The sequence below is a fragment of the Helianthus annuus genome, chromosome 17, assembly GCF_002127325.2.
Source record: "Helianthus annuus cultivar XRQ/B chromosome 17, HanXRQr2.0-SUNRISE, whole genome shotgun sequence".
Lineage (NCBI taxonomy): Eukaryota > Viridiplantae > Streptophyta > Magnoliopsida > Asterales > Asteraceae > Helianthus > Helianthus annuus.
The window spans coordinates 191,919,425-191,932,541 of record NC_035449.2 but is presented as its reverse complement, the minus strand read 5'-3'; the positions used below and the strand labels follow the sequence as shown (position 1 = coordinate 191,932,541).

Genomic DNA, 13,117 nt, shown 5'->3' with positions numbered 1-13,117 from the left:
AAATTTATTTATAAAGGATATTATAATATGTAATTTATTTTAGTTCTTTTCTCTCATTTTATTGTGAGCATTGTATGTGGAACAGTGTTTTCAGACCCGGACCGGATCGGCCGGTCGGATCGGGAACCAGAGGTTGAGCCGGTCCGGGTCATGGTATCAGGCCGGAAATGCGTTGAGCCGGAGTTGAACCGGCGACCCGGCGGTTGGACCGAAAAACCGGCCTGTTCGGACCGGTTTTTAGAGGGGTTAGACCGGTTTATTATATTTTTTTTTTCAGATTTAACCCTATTAATTTTTGGGATATTGAATTTTAATAATCCTAAGGTGTTGTTTGTTTTTGCAGACATAAACTGTCTGCAAGCTGATTTCAACTGTTTCCATGTCTGCAACTGAAGATGTGGTCTGAAGCTCTGCAAGCTAAAAATATCAGACTGTTTGTTTTTACCGTCTGCATAAACTTCAAATATGTAAACTCAAAGATTGACCTTTTACAGAACAAGATAGCAAGCGACACATAAATATACAGCAAGATTCATTCAAATGGAAAAACCCCATGATGAAATTAACAAAACTAATCCAAATTAAAAACACACTGAATCTAATTCAATCCAAACATACCTTAAGAGCAAGCTTATGATGACCAAACTTCCTCATTTCTTTGACAATTCTACAAAGCTCCCACTTGATAACTTTCCTGCCTTCATTCTCCCACTGAGTTTCCAAAAAAAAAATTACTACAAGGTAAATTAATATCTCCATCTCAACTTCAAACATTAAAAGCTACGGATATAAACCTTTAATCACACATCATTGCATCATATTAAAAAATAAATAGTAATGTATATACAAAACACATACATGTTTCAAACATCGCAGAAATACAATTCATATGATCAGATACTTACTGAAACTCAACTTCTTACTAACAAAATAAAAACATATAACCGATCTTAAACCTAAAATCTGTTAACCTAACTATGCAAAAACAATAATTCATGTGCAAAATTGAATCACCTTTTCAACAGCATGAAGAGCAGCACCGTGACCACCAACACGAGCTCCAATAATAACGAGATCATAATCAAAACCTTTAGACGGAGTTCCGTTACCATTCAACGACGCAGAAATCGTCGTATTGTTGAGGTGATCGGCTCCTTTCTTCTTCTCCGGCTCTCTCTCTCTTCTTTCTCTATCTCTCTGTTTCTTCGTCGCGCCACCACCAGACGGTGGTGGTGGTGGTCGGCCGGTACACAGATCGAATGGTGGGTGGTTTAGAGGGTGTGGATGTGTGGTGATCGGAGTTGGCTGGTACCGTCGCCGGAGTCCGGCTACTCGATCTGAGGGAGAAGAGGGGAATCGAGAGGTGGATGAGGGGAGTGTTGTGTCTGTGTATAAGGTCTAGGTCTTCATTTCTGTTAGGGTTTTTGTTTTGGTTCTTGTGAAGATGTTTTAAGCAGGGGATCCATAGCTTATTTTTTAAGATGAAAAAAAAACTGATTTCAGATCTGTTTAAAGAAAAAAACAAACAGTCTTCAACACCTTATGTCTGCCCGCCTGCAGACATAGGCTCTTTGCAGACGTTTTAAGCAAAAACAAACAGCACCTAAGTTTCACCTGTTGGCCGATAATAATCTCAACTTTAAAAATTCCCTCCAATAATCCCAACTTGTAAAAGTTTGGCCGCCATTGATCCTAAACATATAAGAATTTGGTCTCCTCAATAGATTCAATTACACCTATAGACTCCTTAATTGATTTAAGTGCACCTATGTTAGAAAATGATCAATGGCGGCCAAACTTTTACAAGTTGGGATTATTGGAGGGAATTTTTAAAGTTGGGATTATTACTGGCCAACAGGTGAAACTTAGGATTAAAATCCAATATCCCTTAATTTTTATAATATTTATGATAACTTCCGGTTCTTACGTTCGGACCATTGAACCGGTAAGAAGACTGGTTCGACGTCCGGTCCGGTTCTGAAAACATTGATGTGAAAGACCATATATAAACCTTTTAAATTAAACCAGCTTACTATCATGTTAGCGGATATGTATTATAAACAAGACATTTTGATTAAGTATTTAGAACTAGTTTTGTTCCTTTACTCTCACATCAAAATTTCTTTAGGTTACAAATTACAATCTATCATGGACTTGAAAGGTTATACTTTTTATTACCCTAGCAAAACCAATGATATAAGAGAAACAATTATAAATGAAAAACATTTTGAAGTGAGAGTAAAACAAAAATGATTAGCTCTTGAGTATCTGATTAACGTAATATAGTTTTAATGTAGGGATATTAGATTTAAATAACCTCAACTTTATCAATTGACCGATAATACTCTCAACTTTCGATTTGTACCACAACACTCCCAACTTTCAACTTATTTCTTCTGACAATCCCAAACTAACTGAATACTAACCCAGTTAGCTAACGTCAGCTGCCACATCACTAATCAAGTACCACATTAGATGTCACACCAGCAAACAACCATGTCAGGTGCCACATCAGATGCTACGTCAGCAAAAAATGTCATATCGGTTGCCACGTCATCAAAAAGCCTTGTCAGACGCCACGTCAGCAGAAACTAACTGAGTTAGGGTTCAGTTAGTCCCAGAGGAAAATAAGTTGAAAGTCGGGAATATTGTGATACAAATCAAAAGTTGAGAGTGTCATCAGCCAATTGATGAAAGTTTGGGTTATTTAAATTCAACATCCGTAAACAAAATTACATGAGTTAAACCTTTTCTTTTCTGTTTATCCCTTTAATATAAAGTAAACAAAATTACATGATTTGACCACTTTTTTTCTGTTTAAATTGCAGCACACCTAAACTTAAATGCGTCCATATTAAAGAGACTTTTATGTCGACAAGTTGCATGTGTCCAAACTTCCCTTTACATAGTGTGATCATTGTTACCACACGACATATCAAAAGTTAATTAAACATGTCTTATAGGAAAAGAAACATGTGGCGGCAAATGCATCTACTAAAAACCTTTGTCGTACGCCTTATATTGTATCATGTACACGAATCGTAAGCTACCCTCGGAACTTAATGTGTGGGATGCGAACAATTACCAAGTGCAACGTATTTAGAATTGTAGATTCTCGAGTTCTATTAGAAAAGAACTATAGAAGTAAACAAGTAAACAGTAAACGAGTTGAGATTGTAGATTCTCGAGTTCTATTAGAAAATAACTATAGATGAAACAAGTCAAGATGCACACAGAAAATAATTAAATATTTAATAAATAATAAACGACCCAGACCCGAGTAAAGCTTAAAGATTATAAACATATTAATGGGCTAATCTCGAGCTTGACATTGAGTTCAAAACAAAACAAGCTTAAGCGCAACTCGTTTACAACCTAAAAAAATTATATTCATATTACATATTTTTAGTTTTTTTTTTTTTTTTATGAAGGCAAACACCCTGCAATCCCACACCTATGTCCACCACGAGACTCAAACCGTCAACTATATACGAACATTATCAAACACATTGATACAACAAAGCTGCAAGCCCTTTGGTGTTGTACATACTTTTAGTTGATTTGCTTCTTGTGTGCGTCGAAAAAAAACACACAACAAACAGTTGAGTGTTGAACCTACTTATAACGACATAGACTATAATGTAGAGACACCAGATTCTATAGTTGAGAAAATAAGTACAAGTATTTTATTTGTATAACAAATAATAAAAAAAAGCCAATTTCATTATTCACACAGAAAGAAACATATTAATTAGATAAAATTGGAATAACCATCATCACCAAGATTACAAACTGATAACGGTAATAAAATTCTTCGCTTTCTTATGGTTTAACCTAAAACCATCACCGACGGAGGCATAGATCAATTAAAACGAGTATATAAAACATTGTCTCTCTAGCTGCCCTTTAGATGTACTGTATTTCCGAAATTTCTACTAGTTTTTTTTTATACAAGTTTGAAGAGGTATATATGAAGTTGTCGCGGTTATATATAGAGAAATCTTAAGTACAAAACCAATTTTTAACATAAAACGGCGACTACAGATACAATATATAATGCATAAACAATATAACCTTGTAAACTTTGTGAACATAAGCTGTGTATATGGGTGAAAAAGGCACCTTCTCTCTATACATAATCTATCTCAGATGGCAATGCGTGTTTTAATATAACACAAAATGTATATTGTACATTCGTACCTGATCCCGCCAAATGCTGATACTCATTACCCTTCTTCGTAAGCGGAAAAATTAGCTTCCATCAGCTTTCGGATAAGATCTGCGACGATAAATAAACGACGGGTTCAACAATTAATAATATAATGTTTTGAATAAACGACTTAGAAGCTTTATTATTAAAAAAAAACAGTTCAGTCAACTTTTAAGTTTTGACCCATTTCCTAAAGGTTTATTTGTTATTACAGGTTAAGTGTTTAACCAATTATTAGGGCTGCAAACGAACCGAACAAACACGAACAAGACCTTGTTCATGTTCGTTTGTTAAGGAATATGTGTGTTCATTAATTGTTTATGAACGCTTACTGAATGAGATTTTATGTTCATGTTCGTTTGTTAAGGAAATGAAAGAGTTCATGTTTGTTTGTTAATTTTAGGCAAAGAACGCAAATGAACGTTCATAAACACGCGTTCATGAACAGAATATATAATGAACTTATTATATATTTTATTTGCCATAATTTTGAAGTAATGAAATAAATATACAAACTAAAAACACTAATAAACGATATATTTTATTTGCTAGATTTTTGAAGTAGTGAAATAAAAAATAAAAAATAAAAACACTAATAAACTATAGAACATAAACGAACACGTTACCGAACGTTCACGAACATAAATGAACGAATGGGGCCTCTGTTCATGTCCGTTCACTTAACTAAACGAACAGAATTTCTTGTTCATGTTTGTTCATTTATTAAACGAACGAACACAAACGAACTTCCCGCCAAACGGTTCCAGGACTGTTCGCTAAACTCTCGGTTCATTTGCAGCCCTACCAATTATACATAAAACATAACCCAAGCCAACCCATTCATAAGTAAACGGTCCAAAATTATACCTGGTTTAATATTTTCTAATGTATGTAATTGGCTAAAGAGCCCCCATCAAATCTGTCAAAATTACGGTTATGCCCTTGTGCAGCTTTCTTCTTTCGAGTACTCAATAACGACTCGAAACTTTTCCCAAACTCAGCTCCTGGTGCGTTTAGAGCAGTTCCCTCTAAACACATGTCGGACGATGATTGGTGACTACTGCGGAAAGGCGACCATGGATTATGAAACGACCCTTCTGTCCTCCACCAATTAGGAGTTGAAAATTCAGAACCCGTACAACATGAATCAGTGCTTGAAACTCTCCCGGTTGATAAGGCCAAATCGTATGACATTTCATCCAATGCCTTCTCTAGACCATTTACTCGTGACTCCAAAGAGTTCATTCCACTACGTGAACTTCCAATAGATTTCTGAAAATAAATATATAGAGGAACGCTCAATACCAAAACAAGCTTAAGTAGAATTGTGTGTGTGTGTGTGTGTGTGTGTGTGTGTGTTTGTATATATAAAGGGGTGGTTCAAATGAAAATCACTAAATTTGAGAACCGGTAAATATTTACGAAACACTTTATTCACCGATGAATACATTGTTTGTTGAATAAATAAGGGTCAAGTTATTCTACAAAAGCTTCTAACTGTAAGAAGTGTAAGAAGGATTTATAGAGTGACAAGTGTCCAATAAGCTAAAACTAAACCCACTACATCACCACCAAAAACCTAAACACCCACCCCCACCCCACCCCACCACCACCCAAAAACCTAACCCCCCCCCCCCCAAAAAAAAAAAACTAAACATCCACCACCACCAAAAACCTAAACCCCCACCCCCTCGGCAAAAAAAAAAAAAATGTGGGGGAGGGGGTGGGGGTTTAGGTTTTTGGTGGTGGTGGATGTTTAAGTTTTTTTTTTTTTTTTTTTTTGTAGTGGGTTTTTTTAGGTTATTGGACACTTGTCACTCTATAAATCCTTCTTACACTTCTTACAATTAGGATCCTTTGTATTTGATCCTAATCCGAATAAATAATACTTATAGTATATCACTAGTGAATACACTATTCGTAGTAGAATCATTACAATATTATCGGTGAGTAAAATGGCTCATGGTGGTTCTTAAATATTAAGTGGTTTTCATTTGAACTCACCAATCAATTTTTAAGTGGAGGACTGCATAAGCACTTGTACACCGTCACATGTCATGGTAGAGAAAGAAAGGTAGTTACGCGGTTACAAATAACCGCCTTATATATCACGTATAAAGCAATAGGTACCAATGAGTATACAATTCCCTACTTAAAACCAATTATGTATTGATCGGTCATCTCTTTGTCTATGCCTCTCTCTCTCTCTCTCTCTCTCTCTCTCTCTGTCTATGTCTCTCTCTCTCTCTCTCAATAAATAAATATATATATATATATATATATATATATATATACTAGTTTACAAACACGTGTATTACATTGTCGACCCATATTAAATAACGCACGTATAATCTAACTTGGCCCAAAGTTAGATTTTTCGGCTTTGACAGCTCGTTTCAAACTTTGACAGCTAGTATAATCTAATCCACTAAACTTGATGATAATTTTTTTTAAATATTTTTCGGCTTGTTCAGTTTTGACAGCTCGTTTCAAACCGTGACACCAGTTTTTCAAACCGTAAAACGAACATAAAACGATTACAAGGTAAGATTGTATAAATAATATAAATTTAATCTATTTGTAAAATAAACTTCAAATTAAGCTTTTTTTTTTTTTTTTTGATAAAATATAAACGAAATAATCAAACTAAGAATCAATTTAAAATAAAAAGTTAATAGATAGGAAATCAGTTAAAAATATAATATTCTAAAGTTAATCCCATAGCTAGTTCAAAACAATAAAAATATGAGTAAATTACTTTTTGAGTCCCCGTGTTTTAGTGGTTTCAACCACTCGAGTCCAAAATCAAAAAGTTTAACGCCCCGGGTCCCTAACCACTCATTTTATAACATTTTGAGTCCAACTTTTTAATACTTGTACTTTTGATTTTGGACTCAAGTGGTTAAAATCATTAAAGCACAGGGACTCAGTACGTTATAAAATGAACGGTTAAGTACTCAGGGCGTTAAACTTTTTGATTTTGGACTCAAATGGTTAAAACCACTAAAACACAAGGACTCAAAAAGTAATTTACTCTAAAAATATTAGTTGTTTATAAAAATATTTATATTATAATAATTATTGAGAGAGGAAGAGGTGTTGCCACGTGGCATTAATTGAAATTGTTTATTAGAATTTAGATTAGATATGTGTGTGTGTGTTAAAGAAGAAACAAAATACCTCATGACAAAACAAGCATACAAAATACCTGCAAAAGCTTCATGAGATTCGACTGCTGGTTTTCAATCTGAACAAGCTGTTTTTGGATCCGAGATAGATCCTCAACCTCATCCTGATTGCCATAAACATATTCAATTGGATTCTCGTCTATATCAAATTCACAGTCATCAATAGATGGAGCTACACGAGAACCAAATCTTGATTTATTAGAAGGTAGTCTTTTTTCCGTTTCTAAGATGATGCTTTTATCGGTATCCACTGTATCAGATGCAGCTATGGGTACCGAAATATTGACTTTTATATCAGTTTCTTGATCAAGATCCGTCTTTCTAGCAACTGAAGCACTATGTTTCCTGTAATTACTCTTCGGAGGGCTTCTACTTTGTGTTGTAGTTGGAGATGAACGTTGAATCGGAGAATGCTTGCTAACGGGAAGTGTTTCCTCTGGTGAAGTTTCCAAAACCGTAACTATAAATAGAAATAATTCAGGTTATCCAAATATAAAAGAAATAAAAACGAACACACATATATTTTATTCATGTCCAATGCATCAACCCGAACACACATAAAAAAGTGTAACATGCACACGGAACCCATTATGATTTATAGAGTAAAATGCCATTTTCGTCCCTAAGGTTCGGCCAGTTTTGCGACTTTCGTCCAAAGGTTTGGTTTTTCGAATCTGGATCCAAAAAGTTTGAAATCTTGCCATTTTATCCATCTCGTTAACTCCATCCATTTTTCTCCGTTAAGTCAGGGGTATTTCCGTCTTTTTGGTTAACTTAAAGGGCAATTCGGTCTTTTTCACTTTACGTACAAGCATTTAGCATAATGTACAAGTATTAACTTAAAGGGGCAATTCGGTCTTTTTCACTTTATGTACGACAACACCCGACTTAACGGAGATAAATGGATGGAGTTAACGAGCTGGATGAAAATGACAAAGATTTCAAACCTCTTGGATCCAGACACGAAAAACAAACCTTTGGACGAAAGTCGCAAAACTGGCCAAATCTCACGGTCAAAAATGGCATTTTACTCTGATTTATATTAAAGAGTTAAAATGGGTTGACGGGTTGTAAACGAATTGGCAGGTTGTTAATGGGTTATAATAGGCCATATACGGTTTGTTGGATTGTAGTCGGGTTGTAATATATTGATTAAGTGGGTCGTACACGGGGTAAACAGGTCAACCCAAGCACAACGTGTTTAATTAAACGGGTTGAACAAGTCAACCCATACACACATGTTTAGTAAACGGGTTAGACACGAAACTAAAAACCATATTATTTTCATGCCATGTTCCATATCACGTGAGAAATTGTCACTCCTACTCAAAACTCCAAATTATATAATAAAGAAATCAAAGAAAACAAAATGTCTTCATGTTCTAACTTTGATTAATATTTTCCAAATCTAAAATCTAGGACATCTAATTATTGAGCTTTATGAATAATCTTAGCTTAGATCACCTAAAACATTTGCAAGATAATCAATCGCCAAACATACTGCAATCACATAAGCAAAACATAAACAAGAACTAATTAATTGCTAATCAATCATCTAATCATTTTACCTTTAGTAGATGAGCTGCCATTCAATTGAGGTGAAGCTAGAACCTCATCCAGATGACCCGGAATCTCCTTCCACAACTCTAGTGTCTGATTCATCGATTCACGAACTATCTTCACCTGATTAAAGGCCCACATCGATTTAAACAGAAACACCAAAACACAAGATTAAACGAACTCGCTCAACTCTTTTTATCAAAGCATCCAAATTACAATAACTCTAACCATCTATTTATTATTTATACAAACCAAACATCTTAACCTAAGATACAACTCATAAATATAAACTCCTCAAATAAATAACCCAACTAAAAAGAAATTTATACCCCTGACTCCATTCGGTTAGGCCTTGGGTGTACTTCTTGTTCCAGGCGTACTACCCTGATACGTTAAGGTTAAATTATCCAGGCCCGGTTTCTAACTTTATTGGTGTTAAAGATGACATGGCAAGTTAACATGTCTTTTAAACCGGTCCTTCCCCATGTTAAGGGTCCCTTGGTTAACATGTTAACTTAGACAAAAAAAAAAAAAAACTAATGCTATTTATTATCATCGTTTATTTTTGCTAAGAAGTTAATGAAATTGTATTATTATTATTATTATGATTATTATAATTATCGTTTTTATTTTGTATTTAATTTAAATATTTTTGCTAAGAACTAATGCTGTTTTGATGTAACTTAACAAGTTTTCTGGACTTTATTTATATATCTTTTGAAAAAAAAAAAAAAAACCTAACCTAAAAAAAAATATATATATTTATATTAAAATAATTAAAAATCTTAAAATATAAGAAAATGGTGGGTGAGATAATGTTAACAAGGTTAAACCATTTCCTTAGGATGAGGTGGAATAAAAGGGGAAAACGGGTGATGTGGTGCTTATACGGGTCAAGAAGGGTTAAGGATACCTCGTGACCTTATGTGAACGGAGCAATTAACGATTAATGACTGATGAAACAGTATGATTAATGAAACAGTAATGACTAATGAAACAGTATGATTATCCATCACTTGTGGTCTAGTGGTTGGAAAGACTTGGGTTCTCCTTGGAGACTCAACTTCAATCCCCACGAGTGCCATATTTGGTGGATAAAGGCAATGAACGCTAGTTCTCCCAGACCTTAGGTCAAGAGTTCGAGCCAGAGTCACCCCGGGTTTTAGTCCACCGTGCGTTACGCCAGAGAGACTTGTGGCGGCGCAAGCCCCTGCCACTGGAAGCGGGTGGTATGGTTTCCCGGGGAACGCCGTTAGCCAAACTTTGACGCCAGCGTGGGCCGGTTAAGACAACTGGCTAGAGTGGGAGCAGGGCCTCTGTTTGGGAGGGTGTGAGATCTCTCTTAACTGTTAAAGATTCTCGCCGTGACGCCGTTCAAAAAAAATGAAACAGTATGATTAATGATTAATGAAATAGTAATGACTAATGAAACAGTATGATTAGTAATTAATACCTTATCAAATCTCCTATTCTCTAATTAATGACTAATGAAACAGTATGATTAATGATTAGTGAAACAGTATGATTAATGATTAATACCTTATCAAATCTCCTATTCTCTAAAGAAGCAAGACACGAAGACCTAAACGCCGTTAAATTCTCCTTCTCCGTTACCGCCAACCGCCCCAACGCCTCAACTGCCGCCTTCCTCGCCGCCCAATCACCACTACTCAAAAACTCAACCAAACAATTCACCAACAAACTCAACGAATTCCGGTTCAAACCGGTCCCACCAGCACCAGCAATACTCCCAATAACACACAACAAAGCCGGTTTCGCCTTAAAACCATCCGATTTCACCAACTTCAAAACCCTAGGCAACAGCTTCTGCAATTTATCCGGCTCAGGATCCGGCGCGGCTTCAATCGCCGCCGATAAACACAACGCCGAGCCGATCTGCGAGTTCTGATCCTGCTCCGTCAAAACCGCTTCAACTAACGGCTTCGATAGGTTAGAAAACGATAATGACGTAATCTCCGACGCGATTGACGTCACGGCACCGACGCAGGCGGAGCGTACGGCGGAGTCAGGGTCGCGTAACCGGCGGACGACGGCGGAGATCATTTTATACACGTGAGGTGAGAGAGCGTCGCCGTGTGTTGTGGAGAGAAACCCTAGGATGCGGATGCATTGCCGGCGTACCGGAGATTTGTCGGAGGATGATGTGTTGGTGAGGTAGGTGAGGAATGGAGCGAAGGAGGTGTGGTTGAGAGTGAGAGCGATGGATTCGAGCTCCGATGAAGCTACGGCGACGGTGTCACGGTCGGAGAGTTTGTTCAGGCAGGTGGTTACTCGGTGTTTGAGATCTTGTGGTGGTGGTGGTTGTGGTGGTAAGGAGACTCGTTTGGAAAGAGGCATTGGTTGAAATACTGTGGAATTTAACGGTGAATGTGGTGGTGGTTACGGTGGTGGTGTGGTGGCAGTTGAGGGTGGGTTTGTTTACTGGAAACTAGACGGATATTTATTGCTTATAAATGGAGAGATAACAGAAGATATTTCCAGAATTTTTTAGAAAAAATAAAATATATTTATTTTATTTTTTTAGGAATTAAAATAAGTTTTTTTAACACTTAATCAATCATCAAGAAAACAATGACGGACTCTAAACGTATTATTTGTTGGATACATCTGTTTTCTTGGGTTTTTTTAATTAAAGATAGTTATTATATCGTTAACTAAATGAATTTAATATTAAGTTAATTATCAGTTTTTTTAAATAAACTTATATTTTTCACTTAAATGTTTTGTCAAGTTCAAAATTATGTTGGTTAGAATAGAATATTAAGAATCGAAAAATATTATGATAATAGTTTTCATGAGTGATTTAAAAAAAATCAAATATATAATGTGATTGGTAAAGATACAATCTGTTAAATAATGAAAAAAATCATAATATTAAAAAAAGATCAAAGTTAAAACCCAGTTAAAAGAAATAAGATTTTAAAAAAAAATAACTTAACAAAATTTATAATTATTTATTTTTTTAAGTGCATATTTTAACGAGTGTGTATATTAACAAATTACATTATATTTATTTAATTAGAATAATACAAAGGTTTATCCACTGTGCATTTTGCATATGTTTTTTTTTAAACATAATTTTTAAATAACATTACATTTAGCAACTGCTGTAATATATGGGATTAGTGGAGAATTCAAATGAAAAGAATTTTTTTGTAAGAATAAAAAAAGAAATTTCAACCAATAAGAATGTTTCATTTTACTTTATTTAATTTTTGTATTTAATATTAGTATAAGAGTATATTGGTAAATTTTGATGGGTCATTAATTGGTAGTCTTCCTTTTTAATAGCTAACTATATTAAATTTATAACTTATTTTTAAAAAACATATTTTTAAAAAAAAAAAGAAAAATATATAATTTAAAGGAGTTAATTACATAGTTAGTCCCTGTGGTTTGCACAAAGTAACATACTTAGGTACCAGTAGTTTAAAATCACATTCTAGGGTATTAACTTTTCATTTTGTAATGTTTGGAGGTATTAACGTTATTTGTAGGTTTGAAATCACATTCTATTAGTACCTAATTATGTTATTTTGTGCAAACCACAGGGACTAACTATGTTAATACCCTAGAAGTTAATACATCCATACGTTACAAAATGAAAAGTTAATACCCTAGAAGGTGATTTTAAACTATTAGGGTGTAAGGGGCACTCCCCTAAGAGGGGAGTCCCCTCTCTTACGCATAACCAATCCTCGTGTGCCACGTCAACTCCCCTCTTAAACTCCCCTAACACCCTAAATTGATGGCGGCACTCCCCTCTTAAGTGACTTGGTTTTTTATTAAAAAAAAAAAAAGAAAATTTTCATTGGTCCTCTCCTCCCTCTCTCCTCCCTCTCTTCGGTGAACTCCCACCGATTTTGGTCCCTCTCTCTACCTCACCGCCTTGATGGCAGCACCACCCCTAATCGGCAACAGGGTCACCGCAAGGGGTCACCGAAGGTGCCCCGAGTACCCTTAGTACCTAAGTATGTTATTTTGTGCAAACCCTATGGACTAACTATGTAATTAACTCTAATTTAAAGTGTAGCATAAATTACGAGGTGTGTAGAATGAATTACGAGCTGTGTAGGATAAATTTCAATATGCGTAGGATAAATTTCAAAACGTGTATGATAAATTTTGATGTGTGTAA

At 35.3% G+C, this 13,117-nt stretch overlaps 1 protein-coding gene across 3 annotated transcripts; it reads right to left on the bottom strand.

The window, feature by feature from the left end:
* Positions 1–504: 504 nt before the first annotated feature.
* Positions 505–11,414, bottom strand: LOC110920607 (TORTIFOLIA1-like protein 4). Of its 3 annotated transcripts, XR_004885521.1 has the most exons (6): positions 10,498–11,414; positions 8,967–9,081; positions 7,419–7,858; positions 5,078–5,482; positions 4,201–4,279; positions 505–711 (listed from the first exon to the last, which is right to left on the bottom strand). XR_004885521.1 is itself a non-coding variant. In XM_022164783.1 (5 exons), exons 1-4 carry the CDS (start codon positions 11,314–11,316, stop codon positions 5,093–5,095), a joined length of 1,764 nt encoding a protein of 587 aa, XP_022020475.1. In that variant the 5' UTR covers positions 11,317–11,414; the 3' UTR covers positions 3,968–4,279; positions 5,078–5,092. The 3 variants fall into 3 exon arrangements, 2 of the variants coding, with proteins under 2 accessions (XP_022020475.1, XP_022020476.1); XM_022164783.1 differs by lacking the exon at positions 505–711 and having other exon boundaries at positions 3,968–4,279; XM_022164784.2 differs by lacking the exons at positions 505–711; positions 4,201–4,279 and having other exon boundaries at positions 5,346–5,482; positions 7,391–7,858.
* Between the last annotated feature and the right edge of the window lie 1,703 nt (positions 11,415–13,117).

Bases quoted from the DNA above. Each gene is read 5' to 3' on its own strand.
- LOC110920607 (XM_022164783.1), bottom strand. From the start codon at position 11,316: ATGCCTCTTTCCAAACGAGTCTCCTTACCACCACAACCACCACCACCA. The intron at 9,082-10,497 runs GTATTAATCATT...GCCTTTAATCAG, and splicing joins AGAATAGGAGATTTGATAAG to GTGAAGATAGTTCGTGAATC. The intron at 7,859-8,966 runs GTAAAATGATTA...TTCTATTTATAG, and splicing joins TGGCAGCTCATCTACTAAAG to TTACGGTTTTGGAAACTTCA.